The 25,471-nt window shown below is 41.2% G+C and overlaps 1 protein-coding gene across 1 annotated transcript in view; it reads left to right on the forward strand.

The window, feature by feature from the left end:
• The window catches only part of ADAMTS18 (ADAM metallopeptidase with thrombospondin type 1 motif 18), an 81,091-nt gene that overhangs the window by 38,465 nt on the left and 17,155 nt on the right, over positions 1 to 25,471 (forward strand). The window contains exons 14-17 of the mRNA XM_028166621.2: positions 13,926 to 14,067; positions 16,690 to 16,816; positions 20,032 to 20,236; positions 22,614 to 22,799. Of these exons, the coding sequence (XP_028022422.1) occupies positions 13,926 to 14,067; positions 16,690 to 16,816; positions 20,032 to 20,236; positions 22,614 to 22,799 (660 nt within the window). The remainder of the gene's footprint in view (positions 1 to 13,925; positions 14,068 to 16,689; positions 16,817 to 20,031; positions 20,237 to 22,613; positions 22,800 to 25,471) is intronic.

Below are 25,471 nucleotides of genomic sequence, written 5' to 3' on the forward strand. Positions count from 1 at the left end.
CGAGCTGATACCTCATTGTAGTTTTGATTTGTATTTCTCCCATAATTCATGATGTTGAGCATCTTTTCGGCCATCTGTATGTCTTCTTTGGAGAAATGTCTATTTAGATCATCTGCCCATTTTTTGATTGGGTTGTTTCTTTTATTTCAGAAGATGAGATTAGGAACCCCAAATCAAATTGGACTATTGTTAGGGTAGTTTGGAGCTCAACAGTGAATCAAGGCCCTAAAATCACCCTGTAATTACACCTAAGGCATAGGAATTGAACTTTCTGGTTAAAGATTTTGAGACTTTTTATTCAGTCCTAATTTTTTAGATGGATATGTTTATTTCTTTTCTATCAAGCATTTGAGCAGCAAACATCTTTTCCATTTCTTTAGAAAAGGTATATTTTCTTTAGAGAGGTATATTTAGCTTGCAAGGGATTAGTTTTAGAGCAACATGGTTTCATTAGTTTTGCCACGAGGCCTTTGATCCATCTCTAAGCAGATGTACACAAACCAAGTTTTGTGGCTAGAAAATTACCAAATTGGAAGGTGGGTGTCTCTCAGGGCTTCTGCCCTGGGCAACCAGAACTAAGCCCAAATGATTCCTCATGAGAAATATGCATTTTACTACTTGATGACAAGCAGCCATTTTTTGTTGTTGCTGTTTCTCTGTCCAATTTTCTTCATAATCACAAAGCCATTCCGGTAGGCTTTCACAGTTCTGTGTGTAATTTAAGGTTTGCTGTTAAACATACGTTATCTGCAGGAAAACCACAACAAAGAATGAGACAAGAAGTGATGGAAAGTGCAAAGCAGAATCACAGAGTTCCTTCTGACTTTCATGTTTAGAACCTGAATGTCCCCTGTCATTGTCTGTGTTGATCAAATTGACCAGATAATGGCCACATTGTCACCGAACGCTATGCCAGCCTGAAGCTGAGAATTTTTATCTGGGCTTTGCTTAATTGAAGTGTAACTCCTTATCTCACTCATCTCCATTATTTAGTGCTGATTAAAACTAAATCCTTGGACTGTTCACCGGGTCCAAACATTTTCCTGATGATTAGGAGCTATTTTTGAGAAATGGAAGGGTGGCCTCAATTGGTGATGGAGTTCTGCAAAATCGGTCAGGTTCGTCATCGATTTTCTTGCAAATACAGGGAATTCCCAGGTGGTCCAGTGGTTAGGACTCCTCTTTCTCTTTGCCGAGGGCCTGGGTTCAATCCCTGGTCGGGGAACTAAGATCCCACAAGCTGTGGGGCACAGCCAGAAAACAAACTAAGAAACAAAAACAGCTGGATTGTCCTTACAAATACAGACAGCTCCTTGGGGGAAAAAAACAAACACACAAACAATCAAAATGTAAGGATAAATTATTGGATAGATCTAGTAAAATTATAAAAACATAAAGTCTTCCCCAGGTTCAACTGGATATGTACGGTTTTATAAAATAATTTTCACTACTATATAAATAGGGTAAAAACTATAATAAGATCTCTATAAATACAAAATTGTAGTTTTACCACAATGCAGTAAGGTCACATTTGCTTAGCTATTGTTTTTACAAAGTCTTACTTTATGTATACATTCTACTTACAGATTCCATGAAAGCTTCAATTGATGTCCTAAGAATGTGACTTGTCTGAAAGTATTCCAGAGGGAAACATGTATGATTAATTGGTCATGCCCCGCTTGTATTTTTTAAAGGAGTTATGGTTTCATTCAAAACTTGCAACTATTTTAGGAGATTTTTAAAAATCCAATCCAGTAACCTAGTATTATGTCTATTTTATCTTTTCAAAGAATTTGGTCTAATGACTTTAATATTTAAATTGTACTTTATTGCTCTCAGGAGAACATCATCAAATTTCAGGTCAGTGTTTATCGCATGCTCATGCCTTTCCAAAATCGAGAGAACACAGTGACTTTAAAAACTGAAAATCACAATAAGCGATAAATTACATTTTCCAAAACTAGGCTATATATCAACATCCAAGTAATCCATGGCCTTCTTCTTTAAAGGAAGTTAAATAAAGTTCATATGCCTTTCTGTGCAACTATGAATTGAACCAAAATGAATACTTTTGGAGCCAAAAATATGTTCAGTCCAATACGAAATGTTGAATGTGTTTCACAATCCTGTGGGATGATGAAAGTGGGAACCTACCAAAATGGAAAGTGCTGTTCTATCCACAGAAAGTATAAGTCTGTGAAAGAAAGCACTTTCTCTCTTGGCCGCTTAAAATGACTGCACGTTCACTGAGCTCGTATTATAGTGTAAAATTCAGCAGAAGGGTGTGTTTGCCAGAACACATGAGGATGGCAGTGTAAGGAGAATGTCCCTTTTTATATCTCATTCATTTATTTTAATCAGATCCTCCCAATATCTTAGCTAAGTCTTATCTTCAACTACTTTGGCATGTATTGATTTAGGTAGCTACCTTCAAAGCAGTATTCCTCTGTTTATTTCCTCTTGACGTCTGATAAAAGAAAACTAAACTTTTGTTGAGTGCCCATTTGTGCCCAGCCCTATATAGACATTGGAGATAGACCAATGGTTAAGACATAAATTATGTCACCAAATCATTATAGTCTCAGGTCTTTAAGAAATGTGAAGAGCGAGTTTTGGTATGTTGATCCCATTCTTTTTGGAAGCAACGTGAGTCTGAACAGGGAACATCTCTATAAATAGTTGGTGATACAGGTCACTCAGATACTACTCTGTCACTTTGCATGAGTCACTTACACTATCTGAGGCCCAATCTTCTCATTTGGTAAATGATTTCCCCAGACTAAACTAATATCTTCTACTCTGTCCTGTAACACTGTCTTGAAGCTCTTCTAAGCACCTGAAACCCTGTATTGCCAAAAGATGACTTAACTCCTCTTCGTAGATTCCACAATTGGCATAGTGTCTGGAACATCGTGGTCACTCAAAAACAAAAATTTACTGAATGAATGACATCTGATGATAAAATTCATTCATTCATTTAAAGAGTAGAAAGACTTCCCTGGTGGCACAGTGGATAAGGCTCCGCGTTCACAATGTAGGGAGCCCAGGTTCGATCCCTGGTCAGGGAACTAGATCCCACATGCATGCCGCAACTAAGAGTTCACATGCCACAACTAAGGAGCCCACGAGCCGCAACTAAGGAGCCTGCCTGCCGCAACTAAGGAGCCCACCTCCTGCAACTAAGGAACCCACCTCCTGCAACTAAGACCTGGTGCAACCAAATAAATAAATAAATATTAAAAATAAAAAAAAAATAGTAGAATCTTCTTTCCAAGTTGAAAAATCATACATGGAGACAATAAATCAAGTGAAAGGAGACTTTCTCTGACCAAAGTCAAGAGTGACAGGGCCCAGAGGCCAGCCTCTCCTCCCCATTTCTGCCCTTCTGTCCCAAACCACAGTCGTAATCTGAAGTTCTCTGAAAGGCTTAGACTTCTGCGGTACACATTTTAAAAACCACTGGATTTCATCATCTCTTAGGACTAGTCCTAGAATTGTACAGTTGAAAGTTAAGTACAGTGAAGGGCATTTAAATATTGAAATTTGATCTCCTCAATTGCATTTGAGGAATCGATCTGCTTTCTAAAAGGCTTGCCTTTCCCAAAGTGAATAATTTACACATAAGAACTTGCTGACCAGTTAGTTCACAGCTGACTTACCTTAATCTGGGAGAACAGCAACTTGCCCTCCCAGGGTGGTGGGTTTAACAGATCTTTTCACTTATTTCTGGGTGTTTTCTAGTGCAAGGCAGGGGTAATGCAGTCCTGGGACAGATTGACTGCTGTCAGTTAACCTCAAGAAATAAGTGCATGGCCTGACACAAAAGTGTCTTCTGCTTCTGGTTATTTTTAATGTCAAAACTTTACAGAATGTCTTCATAGGGAAGCTCAGTTTAAATGGAAAACAGATTTTCACTTTTATCACCAAGTCATGTGCCTGCCCAATTTTCAAATACTGTCTCTGTTACAAACCTTCATTCTTCTCGGAACCCGGATTCTACATGGTCCAACATTAGCAACAGGTGGATGTCAATTTAGACTGAGCTGGCCCCTTAATTTCCTCAGTGGCCAAGAGGAAATTCCTAAGGGTAATCAAGGATTTATATGATTGTCTGAGGTCTTAAATTTTTAGGCATTATTTAAGTCCATCAATCAAGTTTTTATTTTGAAGTACAGACATCCATATACATGTAAATGACTTGGAGAAATGGAGCTAATGTTCATGACCCTGTATCATATTTCTGCATTGCCCAGGGGAAAATGACACACACGTGCACACCCCAGCACAGAAAGAAATCAATATTGATTTGGCAACCATATACTTTCTGAGATCACTACAGACACAGTTATTATAAACTAGATAATTTCCACATCTTTCTTTATTTCAGCTTATCCCCTACAACATGAGTCTGGCATAGAGTCTAAGGAATTTCTCATTGAACTAGTGCACTCATTAGTCATCTGAAAGATTTAAAAGTCAGCTTATATTTCAATAGTCTTCAGGATACTATGCATAGACCTACCATATTTATTTTACTGGGTTTGGGAACACAAGAAAAACTAAATCTTCTGCACATCACATAGCTAAATTGTGTGTGTGTGTGTGTGTGTGTGTGTGTGTGTGTCTTGTACAAGGAATTAAATTTTGAAGTGGTAGAAATGTGAAAACTGAAGTTCAGAGTTGAAATTTACACATGCCTTCGTGGAAAAATAATCATTTAATCTGAAGTAGACGTCTATATGCTGGACGTTTTGAGTGTGGCTGAAAATTTAATGTTTTTCCGTTTTGAGATTGAGCTATAGGTAACATAAGGTCACTGGTTTTGTCCTCTGTATAAGTGCAGTGCAAAAGGCCCGTTTAAGATATAATTTTAGGGAGCCTTGGCAATAAGAATGAAAAACACAAAAATTCTCTTTTTTTTTCATGATTAGTGAAAGTGTCCACTTAGAGATGATACATTCTGTAGAAGTGACTGAAGATCAGCTTTTTTGCTAGCTGATGCACACTCTCACACTCTCTCCCTCTCTCTCGCTCCCCCCTTCTCCCCACCTCCCCGCCTCCCCCTTCCCCCTCTCGTGTCCCTCCCTCCCTTTTCTCCTTCCTCTCCTTTATTCTCTTTCTCTGTCTCTGTTTCTCTCTATCTGTCTCTCTCTCACACACAACAGTGAATGAGTCATATTCTCCATCAAACTGTCATGCAGTTGGAGGGTAGGTGAGGAAATTCATCATGAGTGTTTCATTTATAAAGTAACTTCATCTCCGTCTGATAATCAGTGAGTCAGGACGACACGATAACACAGGTTGCTAGTCTAGGACTGAAATATGATCACCTGTGTTTTTACAGCATTCCTTTTTTTTAAAAAAAAAAGGTCTTAAAAATGAAAGCTCTCCTTTATGTTAAGGATTTTTTTTTCTGTCTCTGTTAAGGGGCAAAAGGGGGTGTTTAACTCCTTGAAAACCCTTTCCCAATTAATCGTGTACCAAGAGAGAATCCTGCAGCTGACAAATACAGCAGCCTTTGTAATGACAGTAAGTGACAAATAGGTTAACCACAGGCCAGTTTCAAGGCAGAAAAAGACATCTAAAGAAAATTACTATAATAAACAACTTCCTCCACTCTTTGGCAAAAGGAGATGATGGGGTGGCGGGGGACCAGGCGGACAGGCACGTTGATCACTGAGTTGACGGTGTGCAAGCATCGCTGACAGAGACTTACCTTCTCATCCGGCTCCTTCCTTGTGACCCTGCTGTCTGCATCCCCCGCCCCCCCGCAAGGGGAAGGAGCTGAAATGAGTAAAGATGTGCCTCACGATAAAATCAGTGTAAGGGAAAGATTATCCAAGGAGCAGGGATGGAGTGAAGACACAAAACACAAAAGAGGCAAAGAAGTAATGGAGAATAAATTCGGAACAGATGATAGGAAACTCCAGACTCCAGAGGACGATTCATATGTGCTGTCATGATGCCACGTCATTTGTCTAGAGATTGCCATTTGCTATTTGAAGTGCAGGCCTCCAGTTAATTCATGGCAAATACTTCTGTGACAGGTCGGAGAACACTATTTCTCTTCACTAAACTCTGAGGAATGTTGATGAGTTGAATTAGAACTGTAGTCGGGGTTCAATGTGTCAGCCCACACCTTTGAAGCTGCCTCACAGATGTACTTCCAAGGCCCCGATCGGGGTCTTTGTGGTGCTGTGTCTTGTCAAATCCAACTCACTCACACCTAATAGCAGTGGTGATACCTGGTCATGTTTTTCAGGCTTTGAAGCAAATAAGAAGACAAAGACAACTGGCTGATTTTTCACATCACGAGGCTTCCAAAAAATCACAGGATTATACAAAAACAGGAATTTACACTACAAAACTATCCCTTCCCTGACTTAGTCAACACGTAATGTACGGCGAAATTCATCATTTATCGGAAGGGGTCAATCTATAAAGTAGGTTGTATTTCAGCTGTTAAAACAATGGTGAAATCCAACAGTTCTATAAATGCAGGGGAAAATGGATTGAGGAGATTAAAAATCATGTATCCTTAAGTCAGATATTAGCGTGTTCAAGAAACAACATTTTCAGGTTGGAACCCGATAGCACAATGTAAATGTTATAGCATGCTCTTGGATCCCGGTGACAACGTCTTTTCAACGGTTCATCCAGTCTTTAGAACTTTAAATTAGAATCCTAGATGTGACATTTCAGACCTGGAGATGCAGTGTCCCAAGAGTTAAGATGTCAAGTTTGGGAGTCGGACAATATCAGAGACTTGAGTTCCCAGTGTTGCTACTTACTAGCTACGTGGCCTTGTGTATTGGTGCATTCATCTACAGTACTAAGATATTAACAGCACTGCGCCTTCCTCATAGTATTGTTATCTGCTTTATTATTTTTTTTAATATTTATTTATTTGGTTGCCTCAGGTCTTCGTTGCGGCAGGCAGGCTCCTTAGTTGTGGCTCGAGGGCTCCTTAGTTGAGGCTCGCTGGCTCCTTAGTTGTGGCATGCATGTGGGATCTAGTTCCTGGACCAGGGATCAAACCCGGGCCCCCTGCTTTGGCAGCGCAGAGTCTTATCCACTGTGCCACCAGGGAAGTCCCGAGTGGTGTTGTCAGCTTTAAATGAGATAATGCTTGTACAGTGCTTTGCCTGGCATAACGCACTAAGTATTGCTGCTGTTATTTTTTAAAGCGATCCAGTACATTACTGAAGACAAGAAATAAGCTTCCAAGCATGCACTAAATAAAAAGTCGGTCTTCAGAACCTATGCATAACTCTTTAGTTTCCATGGGAGAATTAGGACAACTTCCTTAAAAGGAAAAATAGGCCTTAAGTAATGAAACAAAAATGAAGCTGATTGAAGGCATTTATAGTTTGCACATTACAAATTAAAAGTGGGAGCGACAGAAAGCAAGCTGTTTACCCAAGACTACTCAATGTGTCCTTTGTTTTAACTTTGTGTGCCCCAAGCGGAACCTGCATCCCCCTTCCTTCGGAGGGCAGTTGGTAGAGTCCAGCCTCGTCGTCTGTGGTTTTCCAACTTAAGAAGCTGTAAATTTTATAGCTCCGCACCCTGCGGTCAGAGCCACTGAGTGCTGTGTCTGAAGTCAGGTGGTTGGTGTGTTAAAGGTAGACACTGCACAGTTCTACTGAGGACCTGGAAGCATTTAAGGAGGTTGCTTGCCAACTGTAAGTTAGAGACCCAGTGCCAGTTGGCTGGAAAATCCTCTGGACTAAGTCCAGTTAAGTAGACTGAATTGCTGGCGGTCTTTCCAAACTTGTGCATTTCACAGCTGGGCTATACAGTCCGACAGGCAGCACGGGGCGTTATTGTGATGTTGTGCAATGATGGGGGCGGGGGGAGGGTTGTGGCATCCATGTGACCTGGAGGGCCTTTGTGTTCTCCACTAGTGCTGAAAAAAGTTATTGACTGCGCTTGACAGGGTCACTGAAAATATTTCTAAATAGATGTGAGTGATGGGAATTAGCATTTTCAAATGACGTATTGTTTCAGATGTGTTCGTTCCTCGGCATCCGCAGAGGCAGTTAGAATCTTAGGTATGCGGTTCTCACACGTCGTCCCACGGTCCTGCTTCCGAGCTTCGGGTGGGTCGCACTGTCTGTGGTCAAGGTGATGGTCATGGTCTCACTGAGGTACTTAGGTATAGCCAAGCCTGCCAAGTTAGTGGGTGTCATCTCCACTAAGAGGAGTGGGCAGAGTCATTGTTAGACCGCAGGACCATTTAGAATTTGGAACATTTTTCATTGTGTCTTAAAACTGATGCAGGTGAGAAAACCTCAGCCTTAAGGTTGGGCAGAGGTGGCTTCATGGACGTGGAACCCGCAAAGTCACAGGGGACCTTGGACCCAGAAGTGCCTTATGTTTGGTTTACTGTTCTGTTGTCACCAGCTTGAAATCCTTAATCATTTTTTTAAACAAGGGGCCTTGCATTTCCATTTTGCTCTGGGCCTCGCAAATTATGTAGCCATTCCTGAGGGTGGGATTGGCTTTTTTTTTTTCTTTTTTTAACAAAGTCCAGTCTTTTTTCAGAATGGGGTAAAGAAGGGACTTAGAGATTCTTTCAGCCAGATGATCAGTCTATTTCCAAAGGATTCGCTATGGCAAGCATCAAACAGTAAAAGATAAGACAACTGCTGTGAATTCCATTCTTGGTTACTTTGTTCCTCATACAGGATTAGGAAAAGGGCAGAGAATGCCTGAATTATCATAGAGAAGCAAATAATGTAATTGGCAAATACTCATCTTTTATATATTTGATCTTGTTGTCTATTTGTTTAAATAATTACTTTCTTTAAGAAGGCTTTATGAGCTGATGTTAAAGTAAATTCTAAAGTCAGCTTTCTGCTGGTTTACACAAATATTGTCCTTCAGCCTACGTGATTACACATAGAACTCTCCTGTGACCTTACAGATACACACACATTATAGTGAAGCCGTGAGTCATTTGATTTTTTTTAAAGTTGAGAGTCTTATTCATTTGTGCATTCAATGAATGCATTAATATGTCCAACAAACAAAATATAAACAATATGTCCTGTAGGCCATTGGCTATAGAACTATACTAGTAATATGGCAATAACCAGCTACGACATATGTTATGAGTTAGTAATTTAAAGTTGCATAATTTTGTGCACATTTACAGTAAATCGTGGGAGTTATTTCTCTTCTTGCCATGGCTGCATAAGTAAGCTTCTTTTATTACCTTGATAGTATGAAATGGATTAGTTGCCTTCTTGCTATTAACTACTTTTAGCTCAGACGTTTTACTTTTCAAAGGATCTTTACATATTTTTGCTTCACCTAAGGGAAGGACGGTGGGAAACTCAATATAAAAGTTTGTCCTTTTGGGGGGAATAGAAATCCTCAAAGAAAACAAATTCTTTTGTTCTTTTGTGGATTCTTGGCGGGAATCATCACCAAAATACTTCATTAATTAAGTAACAGCTACACAGTTTCCTTAGGTAGTCATGTGATCCCCTCCCCCCAAGTTCACAGTAACATTTGATTTCCCTTGGCAGGTTATATGGCACTTTGTTTTTAACCTCTTAAGTAACCATATTATTCCTGAGCGTGGATGTGTCCATCTCCTCCGCTAGAGAATATGGCTTCTCCTCATCCCTAGAGAGCCATGATCATGGAAATCCAAAGAGATGATGGCGGCTTAGACCAAGGAAGCAGCAATAGCAATAGATAAAGTGAGACGTGGTCAGATTTGAGTAATATTGAAAGTAAAGATAACACCATTTCTTGGTCGATTAGGTGTGGGGTGTGAGTAAAAGAGAGGAGATCAACTTTCTATTTTAGCCTGAACAATTAGAAGGATTGGGTTGCCATTTTGTGAGACTGGGAAGAACAGCCTTTCAGAGAACAGGGAGGAAAATCCCGAGTTCATTGTTGGACTTTGTTTACCTTTTAAACATCCAAGTAGAGATGCTCAATAGACAGTTAACTATGTGAATGTGGAGGTCAGAGGATGGGTTTCATTTACAGCTGTGCTGTCCCATATGGTAGCCACTACTCACATGTGGTTCTTTAAGTTTAGATTTAGATTAAATTAAACATAACGTCTTATTCTTCAATCACAATGTATACTAGTGCTCAAGAGCCACATGTGGCTTGTGGCTGCCAGGTGGAACAACACAGGTTTATAGTATAATACTTGTCATCATTGCAGAAAGTTCTATTGGAAAGCGCTGGTGTAGAGTTATGAATTTGGGAGTGGTCAACCTGTAGATTGCACTTAAACTACAGGACTGGATGAGATCACCTAGAGGGGTGAGTATAGAAAAACAAGAGGTCGAGAGGTTGGAAGTCAATTTGACATTGAGTCATTAGGAAATAAGGATTCAGCAAAAGAAACTAGGAGTGAAGGTCGGTCGGTCAGTAAGGGAGGAAAAGAACTGAAATGATGGGTTTCTAATAGCAAAAACAGGAGGAAGTGATCAGCTATGTCCAGTGCTTGTGATTGGTTGAGTAAGACAAAGCCGTTGACTGTTGGAAATGACAAGGTGCTCTTGAAAGAGAGGTTTCAGTGATGTGGTGCGGAGGGATGCCTGAGAAAGAGGGACCACGGGAGAATGAGGAATATGCAGAGATCCAAAGTCAAGGCAACTCTTAGAGGGGATTTTTGCTATAAAGGGAAACAGTGAATGTGAGCTGGAAGTGTATGTAGAGGTGAGATCATTTTTTTCCTCTTGAGATGAGGGATATAATAGCATGTTCATGTGCTTATCGAATGATCCAATAGACGGGGACATTTCAATAAGGCTCAAGAGAGAGGGGACGACACTAGCAGTGACGCCCTTAAGTAGGTGAGGGAAGATGGGATCCAGGGCAATAGTGGACAACCCGGGCTGAGCATCCTGGGAGGAGCCAGGACAGGACATCCTGGGTAACAGAAGGAGAGGAATGTATGGGTCCAGACGCAGAGACACATTTGATGGGAGAGAGTGCCTACGTTCTCTTCTTGATGGTAGCATCAATAATATTTTATGGATTGCTTTACTGGAAGCCTAGGGAAACTTGACATCTTGGTTGTTTTTGTTTGTTTAATAGCGATGACACTTTGACCTTCACAGCCCTTTTTTTTCTCCCTCTCTTAAATGCATCCTGCTGTTCACAGCAACATTTTAAAATTTTTACAGTGAAACCACATGCCATGTATGGCCTAGGTTCTAGAATCTGTCTAAAAGGTAAAAGTAGAATATATTTCAAATGCTCATTGAAAATGTGCTAAACCACTCTTAAATCACCAGAACATAAGTCCTTGACATTGCAAAGGCAAGAACTAAAGTTATTTTTTCTTTTCTTTGCATTTCTACTGGGGATCCCTTTCCCCTGCGGCAGTGGAAGTCAGGATCTAGTCTGAATGTGGGGTGGGGTGGTACTAGGAAGTGGAGCTAAGTGAGTGGATTTCTGTCTCTATCACGCTTGCCCTTGAATTTGTCTATCTTATGTGCATGTGTGATGCAACTCCATTCTATTGTAATATCATCCTGATCTTGAGCCTTAGCTCAGTCTAACTCTGATACATTTCACCTGTATTTTACTGCCATGCTTGCACACTTGGTGTGCTGCGTTATTTTCTTCCCTACAAGAACTCTGCATTACTATTGCATAAAGAAAATAGCAACCAAAAGTGTCACATTTGAGATATCACTTTAACTCAAGGAGAAATTGAGTTGAAATATCCATAAGCATCAGTATTACCTTCTGAATGTGAAATTCCTCTCAAAATTCTAGCTTGATTGTGAACAAAGCTCTATAGTGTCTCTGTTTACATAATATCACATGAAGACATTAACAAAAACACTGCAAAAAAATCTCAAATAAGGAAAGCATTCTATTTATCCAAAATATATGAAATGTTATAACATAACTGAACACATGATTCCAAGAACAGTTTGTATCACTTAGCTGCAAAAATAAGAAAAGCAAAGACTAGAAAGATCCTCGGAATTCAAAGACTCCTAACACCTTGATTTTGAGAAGGTTTTCATTGGTGACTAATGAGAATTCGGCATTTGTTGATTTTAATGGTACTACCTGTTGTGTTTTGTTTGCTTTTTGTTTTGGATGGGGGTGAGGGAAAGAAAGACCCATCTATTAACAATTTGGTTGTTTCTGGGGGCCACCAGGATTTGTTTTGTTGGATGACAAATGATGACTACACCATGGAATCTTCAGAGCAAGCCATAATACTTCTGGAGACATTTAAGCTAATAGCAAAGTGGAAACCATTTTGTAGTATCCTAAGGAGTGGTCTGGTGTAAGGAGGTCCTTGAACTGCTGCCACCCACCCAACTTTAATTGAGGTGGGATCCCACCAGACAGAGATAGAGCCAGGAGTTCCTATTTTTAACTGGAAACCTGTTAAAATTCATTCATGGCTTCTTGGCCATGAATGCCCAGCTCTGGTGGTAACACACGTTTTTCACAAGACACGGGTTGGGAGAAAACCAGCTGTTTGTATTCTTGCTTTGAGCTTGAAAGAAAAAACAAAGAGAAGTAGTTAAGAAAAGAGAGGATCAGGAAGGGAGGCAAATAATGTGTTTGCCTACACCAAAAACAAGGTGATATCCAGACATAGGAAACAAACTTACAGTTACCAAAGGGGAAAGGGGTGGGGGGGAGGGATAAATCAGGAACTTGGGATGAACCAGATACACAGTACTATATATAAAATAGATGAACAACAAGGCCCTACTGTATAGCACAGGGAACTCTATTCAATACCTTGTAATACCTATAATGGAAAAGAATTTGAAAAAGAATATATATACATACACACATATGTGCACACACACACACATATATATACACACACACATATAACAGAAGCACTTTGCTACACCTGAAAGTAACACAACATTGTAAATCAACTATACTCCAAGAAAAAAAATAAAAAGGTGATATCTTACAGTCTTTAGGCACATTTTGTTGGAGGGCCTAAATTCTATTTTAATCTCATTCACCGGTCACCTGTGTGATCTTGCACAAGTTCATTCTTCTCAGTTTTTGGGGTTTTTTTTGATGAAAAAATAGACACCTACATTATAGAGTTGTTAGAGGACTCTTGAAATAATGCATAGGAAAAGCCCGGCAGAGTGTCTGACACCTGGAAAGTGCCAGTAAATGATTGCTCTTATTTTAGTAGTCAGACCTGATAGTATCAGATTTATCCCAAGTCCTTGCCCTTTTGAGGTCAAATCCATTCCAGTATATATATTACCAACCACTGCTTCTGATCATATTTCTTTTTGTCTTATCTGCTCATCCTGGTACACAGTTAACAGACACCTACTGTTTGGGCAGATTCTCTTTGGAAATCCTATTGGGAATCTGCCTGGATTCTAAGGTTGATGATAGGGACGCCAAGTGGGGTATTCTAAGGTTTTCTGAGTGCTTCCCTTGTGTCTAGCATCTACTGGCATCCAGGAGAGGGATTATAAGTTGTGGCCCAGGATAAATCATAAAAATCTATATACGCTGATTCAATTTCAACCGTTATCTGTGGAGCACCAGTATGTGTTAGTATCATGCTAGGCTTTCAAGTTTAAAGTGAAGATTGAGACCTCATAGTATAACCTCTCCTTCAACATAAGGTAAAAATCTATTTTCTTGCCTTATTCATTGGATATGCCTAGAACTGAGGGCTATGGGCTTATAGCAAATGTCCTGTTTCCCTACTGTCTTTCTAAATCACAGGTCTGGTGCTCTAGAGGTACACATTTTAAAGTGTCATGGGCAAACTTTAAATCAACATAAAACATACTTGGGAACAATGATGTGAACCAGCTTGGAGGTCAAAATGGCATGCAAATATCTCTAAAATGTTCAGTGAGATTTCTGGAATTCCAGGGTCTGACCTGTCTCTTGATCTCTGATTTGTATCTTACACTGTCCAGATTCTGATGCAAGGCAAAAATCCGGGGATATCTTGGAAGTATGCACTTCCCCAGGTCGTGAATGGAACTCAGCCAGCCTCAGAAAGACACAGCCACACCTGGAGTACAGTGCAGTCAGATTGCTCCTTCTCCTGTGGTGGAGGTAGTTGATTTCCTCACTGTCTTCCACGTCTCTCCTTAAACAGGGTCTTTCACCGGTTTGCAGGGCAGAAATAGAGACACAGATGTAGAGCACAAACATGGACACCAAGGGGGGAATAGTGGCGGGCAGGGGATGGGTGGTGGGATGAATTGGGAGATTGGGATTGACATATATACACTAATATGTATAAAATAGATAACTAATAAGAACCTGCTGTATAAAAAAATAATTCAAAAAAAATATTACAGCAACAGAAAAAAAAAATGAAATTATGTTCTTCTGCTTCAAAGTCATCCATGGCTCCTCTTTGCACTTGGATGAAACCCACGCTCCTCGTCGTGGCCCACCGGACCCCGCATGGTCTGGCCCCCACTTGCCGCCTCAGTTTCCTTTTGTAGAACCCCCCCACCTGCCCTGTTTAAAAAAAAAAAAAAAAAAAAAACCAGGTTCTTTCACTCCAGACGTCTTTCCATTGTATGGTTTAAATAAGCAACAAAAGAACTATCTTTATGGGAACTGTCACTGTAAGAAAAAAAAAAAAAAAAGCAAATATTATTTGTACTCTTCGGGGATTTTCCTATGTAGAAAGGAACCAACTCACACAAATCTCAAGTCAGCCACAACCAGGACTCAAAAGTTACGCATCTGAAACTTACAAGGGGGGGGGGGAAATATAAAACATGTGTCCATTTCTTATAAATGTAAGGATTGAGTCATTGATGGATTTTTCAGCTCACAGCTTCGTGTCTTTCTGTCCTGACTTTTCTGTTGTTGTCAGCCTCCCAGTGGGACTTAGAGAAGGTAGGGGCAAGACAGTGAAAGCACACGCAAGGCAGACTTAAGACAGCATTCTGACACGTGGGAGCAGTGGCGTTCCAGCCCCACAGGGAAATGGATTAAATCTGAGAAACAGCCCTTGTAAGGAAGGAAGAACAACAGCCATCCTCTCAGTGCGTAGAAGGGAGGCATTTTATTAGGTCCCAAAATATCACATATTGGTTGGTAAGTCAATCTTTGTCACACTTGCCCTTTGGGAAGAAGAATGAGTCCATAAATAAGTCCATGAAACCAAAGCATGAAGCTCATTTCCTCATGCTCAGAGCACCTGGTGACAGCGGGTCTCCCTACTGTGTCCATCCCACTGAGCAAACTGGGACATCTTGGGACCAGAGACAGAGCAGAAATACAGAAAGTGAAGAAATTCTGTCTTCAGCTGCCCATGCTAGTTAACAAAATATGAGGAAATACTTCTTTTTAAAAATATATATTCAATAATTAAAAGGGAATATATTTTTTATTAATACACATTTTAAAAGCAATATGCTATAAAGAAGAAAATAATCTCCCATAATCTTTTAATCAGCAATAGCCAATGTTAATACTTTGGTCTATATCATTGTATTCTTTTTCTTAAGCAAACATAAAAACACATGTGTTTCACATACTCAGACACATGCCACACATGTATCATTTTATGGTTTTTTTTTTTTTAACAGAACAGAAACCATAATCTTTATGTTCTTTTTCACGTAGTCTTCGAGCATGAGCAGTTCATGTATGAAATGCTCTTTGAGATCATTCGCAATAACTTCCTGGTATTCCGGAGAGAGCACAGGTTCCTTGGGAAAGAGAGAGGTTCAGTCCATTTTCCATTTACAGGGAATAAATACAACCAAGGGGAGGATGCTGGACAAGTGCATTATGGGATTCTCCTTTGCCTTGAGCTAGCAACACCTTCGTGTGACTCACAGACCGTAGCATGTCGGAAGTCTAAGAGAAGACAAGTCCAAATGAATACGTTCTCCAGAAGCAAACTCTTAACTTTAGGGAGTCCCAGTATTTTGATCGGTTCCTCCTGAAAGTAAACCCCCTTCAACCTAATCATTCTAGTGGGAGTGACTTTTCACTGTTGCTCAGATTCCACTTTAAGGAAAAGTCCATGTGAATAAAGACAATTGAAAGAGGAGGCAGCGTTCCTATGGGGGGAGCTGACACATACAGTTAATCACACACAAAATAAAGTGTATCTTGATGAGAGGTCCTGAAATGAATATTGAAAACAAGGCAGTGGGGTGAACAGACAGAAACAAAAAACCAGAGTCCTTGCGGACAAGTATGAACACATATTCAGTGAGTTCAACTTTTTGTTTATATATGCACATACTCTCAGGGAAGTATAGAAGATGCTTCATGAAAAAGCAAAATCTTAAGAGTTTCCACACATAATTCCCCCAAGATTTTTCTTTGAAGAACATTTTCCATTAGATATGTGCAGTGTGAGTTAAAGCTTGTGGGGTATTTCCCTCAAACAGATATTGCCCTGTTTTCAAAAGGCTGCCTTTATTACTATATCGTTCTAGAATCCATGGCAGTCTTGAAAACTATGACGCTACATGTTAAAAAGTATTAAAATATGAAAACTATTATCTTGGGGGGGCGTGGCATTAGGGTGGAATTCACATGAGTTGTAGATTTTATCAGAAGGAAGTGTTTTCATACAATATTTAGGTTCTGTATCTTCAGTAAAATATCAGAACCCTGGTAAACCCGAAGCTAAACTTGGAAACTAAATGGAATTGGTTATCTGCAGTTTTCACTTTGTAACTTCTCATGTCTTATTAGGTTACATAAGTGTCAAGGCCATTTGCTTACGGGATCAAAACACTCAAGTCAATTCCTCATTCTGCAATGCAAGAGCCAAGCCAGCAACTGAACCCAAAATGTGCAATGCCTTCTCCTGCCCTGCCTAGTAAGTCATCTGGAAATGTCATTCTGGTTGCATCTGTACTTGTGTGCCTTTATTGTTGATAGGAGATGGTTGAAGCCACTGTCGATGCCTCTGATCAAAAGTGATTCAAAGATAGACAGAATACCCCCTGCCCCACCCCCCAAAAAAGGCAATGTAAGAAAGGAGACGAGAGTTGCAGTTAAAATATATATCTTGAAAAACACAAATTTGCTTCAGACACTCAGACTGTGGCTATGCCAACATAACCTTGGGGTAAAGAAAGGCATAAAGGCATCTTTTTTCAACCTTTTCATAGAGACCCCTCTTCTCTGAACTAAAACAGATATTTAACTAACATAGAATCCTATGTTAGTTAAATTTCTGTGTGGTTGTATGCTTAACTTTTATAGAGTCATCCAAGAATTTAAAAATCATATTACTCTGCAACCCATGAAAGCCCAAATGCAAATTACACAGTAGCATGACACAGAGTAAAAAGAAAGGAGTAGAGCCCAAGTGGTAACCCCATTTTTGATGAAGAGACACTGTGGGGAACTCAGTGGGTTTGCTTTTGGATTGATTTTAGCCACACTACTATTTGAGCACTAATTTTAAGTAATGTTCCCAGCCAAATGGAGTCTCTTCTTGTTTGATTTATCTTCTGCCAAATGTATTTATATAGAGTTGACAGGGTTTCTTCTACGGCACTGTTGTGTTCCCTGCTGTTTCCGATCATCTTAATAAGTAGTGTTTGCTTTGTGGTGATGCGATTATATTGCACACTCTTTTTATATACATACATATTTTTTTCCTTGTAAATAGTGTATTTGTCATAATCGTTCGGGGCTTCAGCTCCCCACCAATCCCCTAGGCCCAATTGTCAACTCAGTTTTTCCCTTAGAGTTTGGAACCAGCTGTATCCTGAACACAAAAAGGAGAAAGACATGTGAGGGGCTTCCATGGAATTTTCTCTCTTGCTAAGAAGTGTCTGGCTCTAAAAATATCCCGTGGCTCTAAGACGTGATAACCGGACAGTGTTATTGATCCTTGTGGAATAACCTCTCCCTTAGATGGGTGTGTGTGTGTGTGTGTGTGTGCGCGTGTGCGCACGCATGTGTGTGTACGTTTAGGTACATGTAGGGATTGTCAGTACACTTGAATGGCAAGCTAATATTTTCTTATTTTAAGCCTCCTTTCCATCATTGTTTATCTCCACCAAGAAAAGAAAGGAACCCCATTTGTATGTACATCCTTGAAAAGGGAGAGAGAGCATGGGTCATGCTTAACTCCCAGAACTTTCCTGATGGCTCCACGTAGAAATGATATTCTGTGCAGTAACAAGTTTGCTGGCTCTTTAAAAGCAGAACAGCCCCTGCAGTGACTCTACAGAGTTGGAGTGAAATGGGCAGTATCTTTTGCTTCTTTTCCCTTTTATGCCACCCTATTTTTTTTTTTTTTTTCTTTTGGCCTTGCAGTGAGAGGCATGCAGGATCTTAGTTCCCTGACCGGGGATCAAACCTGCGAAGTCCTAACCACTGGACTTCCAGGGAATTCCCTGCAACCCTATTATTTATCTCAGTATTTCCTGTTGAATAATGAGACCTTTTAGGGACTATTCTTCCGCAGAGATATACTAGAAATAAGGGCTTAGACAATTAGAGTTCTAAGGACAAAGGAGTTCATCTGATCTAACTCCATTATTTTCCCATGTTATGACCATGTTATATGCCCTACGGTATGCCAGGTCCTCAGCTGAGGACTGGAGACGAATAGCCTGTAGTTCCTGCCATCAATGAACCCACCATCGAATGGAAGAGGTGGATGTGTAAACAGATAATTGAGATGCAATGAGATATGTGCTATAAAAATGATAAATATAAAAAACCAGTAAGGGGACTTCCCTGGTGGTCCAGCGGTTAGGACTCTGTGCAAGGCACAAGACACGGCCAAAAAAAAAAGGACAGTGGAGGAATCAGGTCTGTGAGGTCGGGGTTGATTAAAACTAATAATTTCACGATAATATATATCTTTTCTTTGCATCTTACTGTAAGATAAAATGATTGTACAAATATAAGGAATTCTTTTATTTGGTATCATCTCTCTTTAACTAAGATAACATGGCTTATGCAATGTTTTAGAATACTTAAAATCCTAGAACTCATGTACTAAATTCTCTGGACTAACAGAAAGGTCTTTAACCTCACCCCTCAGGCTTGGGGAGGGGCAGGGGAAACCAGAGCAAAAATCATAGGACTAGGAAGATGCAGAAATGCAGAGGTGTAACAAAAACATATTTGGCCTCAGTGATGTTTTTATGCTTTCCAATGATACTTAGAATATTTGTAAACCAAGAGCAGTTTTAGACATTGATGCTTTGAAATGTATCATGATCCTATCTGGTGGATCTTTTTAATGCTAGGCCTTCAAATCAGAGAATTTCAATTAATCACAGGCAGTTGTTGACAAGGATTCATGGTTTCAGTTGATCATTCTTCAGTGTACACCAAGTCTCAGACAGCTGTGAAAAAAAAAAACAGTGACCTGGCAATCTTTAAATAAAGAACTCGAGATTATCTCTCTAACCCATCAGTAAAGTTTAAGGCTAACCAGAAAAAGTAGTCGGGGAACCACCTACTTAGAAATATTCTTTGTAAGACCCTCTCTGAATGTGCCCCTCTCTCTTTCAGATGCGCGCACACCCACACCCACACACACACACGCACACACACCCCTCTCTCCCCCTCACTGACCCCTTGTTTCATTAGTCTCATTATTGTACTTTTATTAACTTCTTTGTAGTAATTATCAGAAAGTATCTTCTTTATTTGTTCACATAGCCACCTCTTCCATAGGCTTCTTAATGGGAAAAGCATTGCTTCATTCATTTTTTCCAACCCTAATGCCTAGGAGATCCCGTGGCACAGGGTTTAAGATCCCAATTGGCTGAATGAATGAATCGCTCACATTTCCAAATGGCACATGTTTCTTTGCCTGCAGAGGACAGGAACGTATTTTTCCCCAGAATTATGTGGTGATTAAATGTGATTCCCTACAAATGGACCACATTCACATAGGCTTGAAAATCTATAAAAGCAGAATCAGTATGAATTGGCCGTCTTGGTTCTACAGTTGACCTTAGGCTTTCATCAGGTGGTTAATCTTTCACAGTAACTGCTTTGGAATTGATGACCCATAGTCGTAGCTTCACCAGAAGTGATTTTGTCTTTCACCGAAAGCTGGAAGCCAGGTGAATGGAGCGCGTGCAGCAGGTCATGTGCGGGGGGCCAGCAGAGCCGGAGGGTCCAGTGTGTCCAGAAGAAGCCCTTCCAGAAGGAGGAAGCGGTATTGCATTCTCTCTGCCCAGTGAGCACACCCACTCAGGTTCAAGTCTGCAACAGCCATGGCTGCCCTCCAGAATGGAGCCCTGGGCCCTGGTCTCAGGTAAGTGAGAAAGGCTTGGAGTCATTGGTCTCGTTCCCCATGGAAAAGGGAGGTGACAAAAATACGGGTGGTATCTTTTTTCCCCTAAGAGTGTCTCAGCTGTTTATACCTTTGTGGGAATCACACTGAGTTAATGTGAAATGGGGCATTTTAATTAGCATTTGTAGGGATGCTTATGCAGCCGGAAGTGTGAGAGCCCCTGTACAACAGCTTAGAATACTTCAAAGTGTAATCTCCTAAAAAATTAGAATATGGAGGCCATTTAGGCTAGACTAGTGAGTGTTGGAGGATTGGCAGATGAAACTGGCTACTGAATTCTCCAAAGCAAATGGAAAATAGCAAGAACTAGGCATAGAAAGGGTATTTAACTCTTGCTTCAATGGCAAGAGGTGCAGTTATTAGACTACAGAGAGGAGTTGGGCATGAAGTTGGCTCTTGCCACAAACTCCCAATGAAAGGTACAAACTCATGAAGTTGGAAGAGCCCTAGAACTACCTTGACATTCACAACTCAGAGGGTGTCAGCTGGAGGCAGTTTGCCCCCCAGGGGAATTTGGCCGTGGAGACAATTTGATCGTCGCAGCTCTGGAGGATGGTGCTACTGCCATCTGGTTGGTAGAGGGAAACATCCTACAACGCACAGGGCATTGTAAAAAATGTCTAGCCCCCCGAAAATTATCTGGTCCAAAATGTGCCAAGAACCCTGGTACAGAGCATCCTTGCAGGTGAGAGCCCAGCCTCTGCCAAACCATGGATGGCAAGCCAGTTTTAGGGATTAATGCAAAGAAAATGCAGAGGTTTCATCACCTGAACTATGAAGACAGGTAGGAGCCCCTGACCACATTTCTACCGAGTTTCCCCATAGGGTGCATTACATCCTGGAGAGTATTGATTTCAGATGAAGTTTAGCCTTGCACCCTCACACCCCCTTTTATTTGACAACTAAAACCAAATATGTCCTTTTGAGAACTTACTCAATACGAAAGGGGTCCTTCAGAACTGTGATAGCAGCCAGTTCTTCCATTAGAGACCATGGCTCTGGAAACCATTTGGGAAGCAATTTAAACATGTTATCATGCTGGAAAAAAATCGCGATAAATAAGAATTCTATTGAATAAGAATTTAACTACTTGGATGTTATGAACATGAATGAGAGACGTTTAGGGGTGCAGAGCCCTGGTCTGATATCAGACGAATTTGCCCATCTCCACAACTTGGCAGACGGTCGATTCATCGTGGTCAAGGTACCTAAGCTCTGTGACTCTCAGACACCTCCTTTGTAAAATGGGATAATAGCAATTATCTCATGGGCTGGTTAGAGGGTCATGTGATATAGGCCCTGGTATACACTAAGGTATATCATCATGTGCAGAAGGCATTAAATAAATGTTCTCTGCTGTGGTTTGCAGAGAGATGATTATTATGATATCATCATCATCCTGTCTCCATCTCCCTTAAAAATATGAAGAATGAGAATTCCCATTGGTCCTCTGAGCAGGCTTGGAACGGTGCCCCAGATGTTTGCAAACTCACAAAGAGCCAAGACAAATGGGATCCCATCTCGTGCGGCCCTTCTGAGAGGCGAACAAGAAGACTGTAAAGGCCAGGGAGGGGACACGTCCTTTGAGGGCACACCCCAGCCTGGGGCCAAAGTCTTCTAAGTGATCTTGGCAACTTTTGCACTACACATCTGAAAGCCAGGAGATTATTTGCCGCCTTACATATTTCACAGTCCTTGTGAAGGTCAAGACAGTAAGAGTAGAAGAGTATGAGCCCACCGTGCACAGTTAACTCCAAATATTTGATGAGTGTCGACTTAATTTTTCCCCAAGAGTTAGCACAATGCCCCGCCTAGAAATAGCAGATGTTAGGGGCAAGAATTGGACACTCCCGCCCCATTTTTATAAATGTCACGGTCTGTTGCCATCCCTGTTGTACATATTATACTTTGCTATTATTCTCCTTGTCCGAAGCACTGACAGTCCTCTTTCACCAATGCCCAGATTGACTCTGCCTTGTGCCAGAGAGAGATACAGTTACATCAATGAAGAGGCCCTGTACCATTTTCCAAATTGTTATCATGTGTGCTGTGCACAGAATCCCTCTCTTCTCCATTAAGAATAAAACTTGTCTTCAGACCTGGGGCAACACAGCAACCCCTGGGCATTCAGAATGTTGAAAGGGAACACTAATCTGTACTTAGAGGCTCTGGATGGAGGAAAGATTTATTCTGCTGGCTGCAAGGAATTTTATTGGGCATTTGGTTCTAGTGCTTAAAAATTGCTTTGTAAACCCTTCATTAATGCATTCACCTGGAATTCACCTGGAAGACAGTCTTTTGAAACTAACATGTTACATGCCTTTTTTTAAATCTCAAGTGTTCTAAGACCTGTGGGCGAGGGGTGAGGAAACGTGAAGTCCTGTGTAAAAGTTCTGCGACAGTAGAGGGCGTCCCTGAGAGCTTGTGTGCCAGCAGCCCGAGACCAGAATCGCAGGAGGGCTGCGTCCTAGGACGATGTCCCAAGAACAGTCGGCTCCAGTGGGTCGTCTCTTCGTGGAGTGAGGTATGAGTTGAGATGTAGTGCTGGGTTTTTTGGGGAATGCTCAGCTCATCCCCCAGCATCGAAACACTCAATGCTCCTTTCTGTTCCACACATGTATACCCAGTGGCTACTTATTATTCATTCTTCCCTGCTGATTTCTTCCTCACATATTAATAAAGCACCCATCACACTGATTGGGCAGTGCCTGGGCGGTGGAGGTACCAAACCGCATAAAGCATGTGTATAAAAATACAGGTGGGACTTCCCTGGTGGCGCAGTGGTTGGGAATCCACCTGCCAGTGCAGGGGACGCGGGTTCGAGCCCTGGCCCGGGAAGATCCCACATGCCGCGGAGCAACTAAGCCCGTGCACCACAACTACCGAGCCTGCGCTCTAGAGCCCGTGAGCCACAACTAGAGAAAGCCCACGCACAGCAACGAAGACCCAACGCAGCCAAAATTAAATAAATTTTTAAAAGAAAAGATACAGGTGAGGTAAGCGGAGTGCTGTGGTAGAGCTCTGTGATTCCACGGGAGAGCCTGAGGTCCACCCAGCCCCCGTGTCAGGAGGAAACCTTGGCAGAAGAGACTTTCCAGGGAGTGTGAGCCTGAGGGATGAGCAGGAATCAGGCAAAGACAGGGCCAGGGCTGTTCAGACAGAGGGTGCGCCCTACGCAAGGGAGAGACCGGAGAATATAACGCAGTCAGGGTGGAACTGGGCAGGCGGTCGGGGTGGAAGCTAGAGGTTTCATCAGGCACAGATCGTGAGGGCCAGGGGTGGCGGACTACAGATATATCCTATAAACGCTGGGGAGCTATTTAAAATCTTAAATAAAGCAGTGGAACGAACAATCAGGTTTTCATTTCAGACAGAGGGGAACCCAAAGCCAGAGGCAGGAAAGGCGCTTGCCTGGATATTGCAGTGATGAAAACAAAAGATGAAAGTTTTCCAGGGATGGCGGGAAGCAGGGTCTTTGAGAGTTCCTAAAGAGGCCGGCTGGTACCTTCAGGCATATGTTGGGTAGGGGAGAGGGAAGATTTAAAGATGCCGCCCAGACTTCTAGCTTGGGAAAATCCTTTGAGTTCACAGGCATAGGAAACATGAGAAAAGACGCCAAACCGGAAGTGTACATCAGAAACACATAAGGCGAGGTCTCTGCCCTTATGGAGTCCACAGTCTGGCGAGCAAGGCAGATGCCAAGAAAGAGAAAAGGTCACTAGTGGGGATGGTGAGGTCCAGTAGCGGAGGGGCTTCTATCCCAACAGCCTCTGGGTCTTCTCCATCAATGCCCTTTCATTCTATGTAGATGACAAGTATAGAGCAACACGTCCGCCTCTCTCCTCCTCGCTCATTTTCTTTAAGAGACATTATAACCTAATGGCTAAAGGCATGGGCTTGGATAAGACTTAGCCCATTAAAAAGCAGCCTTCAGTGATTACTACAGGTGTGACCTTGGGCTAAGCCTCACTTTCCTCCTTGGCACCTTGGAGCCAACACTTGCACCTACCTCCCTCATAGAGCTGCTGTACGTATAAGCTCAGTGTTATCCTTCATTATTTATTTATTTTATCTTTATTGAAGTAGAGTTGATTTACAATGTTGTGCTAATTTCTGCTGTACAGCAAAGTGACTCAGTTATACACATATATACATTCTTTTCTATATTCTTTTCCATTATGGTTTATCCCTGGAGATTGGATATAGTTCCCCATACTATACAGCAGGACCTTGTAGTTTATCCATTCTAAATGTAATAATTTGCATCTACTAACCCCGAACTCCCACTCCATCCCTCTCCCTCCACCCCTCTGTTTTGGCAACCACAAGTTTGTTCTCTATATCTGTGTGTCTGTTTGTTTCATAGATATGTTCATTTGTGTCATATCTTAGACTCCACATTTAAGTGATATCATATGGTATTTGTCTTTCTCTTTCTGACTTATTTCACTTAGTATGATAATCTCTAGATCCATCCATGTTGCTGCAAATGGCATAATTTCATTCTTTTTTATGGCTGAGTAATATTCCATTGCATATATGTACCGCATTTTCTTTATCCATTCATCTGTCAGTAGACATTTAGGTTGCTTCCATGTCTTGGCTATTGTGAATAGTACTGCTATGAACATAGGGGTGCATGTATCATTTTTAATTAAAGTTTTTTGTCTGGTTATATACTGGATCATGTGGCAATTCTATTTTTAGTTTTCTGAGGAACCTCCATACGGTTTTCCACAGTGTCTGCACCAACTTACATTCCCACCAACAGTGCAGGAGGGTTCCCTTTTCTCCACACCCTCTCCAGCATTTGTTATTTGTAGACTTTTTAATAATGGCCATCTGACCAGTGTGAGGTGGTACCTCACTGTAGTTTTGATTTGCATTTCTCTAATAATTAGTGATGTTGAGCATCTCTTCCTGTGCCTATTGGCCATTTGTACGTCTTCTTTGGAGAAATGTTTGTTTAGGTCTTCTGCCCATTTTTCAATTGGGTTGTTTGTTTTTTCTGTTGTTAAGTTGTATGAGCTGTTTGTATATTTTGGAGATTAAGCCCGTGTTGGTTGCATCATTTGCAAAAGTTTTCTCCTGTTCCACAGGCTGTCTTTTCGGTTGTTTTATGGTTTCCTTTGCTGTGAAAAACCTTGTAAGTTTGATTAGGTCCCATTTGTTTATTTTTGTTTTTATTTCTATTGC

Source organism: Balaenoptera acutorostrata, chromosome 19 (genome assembly GCF_949987535.1).
Source record: "Balaenoptera acutorostrata chromosome 19, mBalAcu1.1, whole genome shotgun sequence".
Classification (NCBI taxonomy): Eukaryota; Metazoa; Chordata; class Mammalia; order Artiodactyla; family Balaenopteridae; genus Balaenoptera; species Balaenoptera acutorostrata.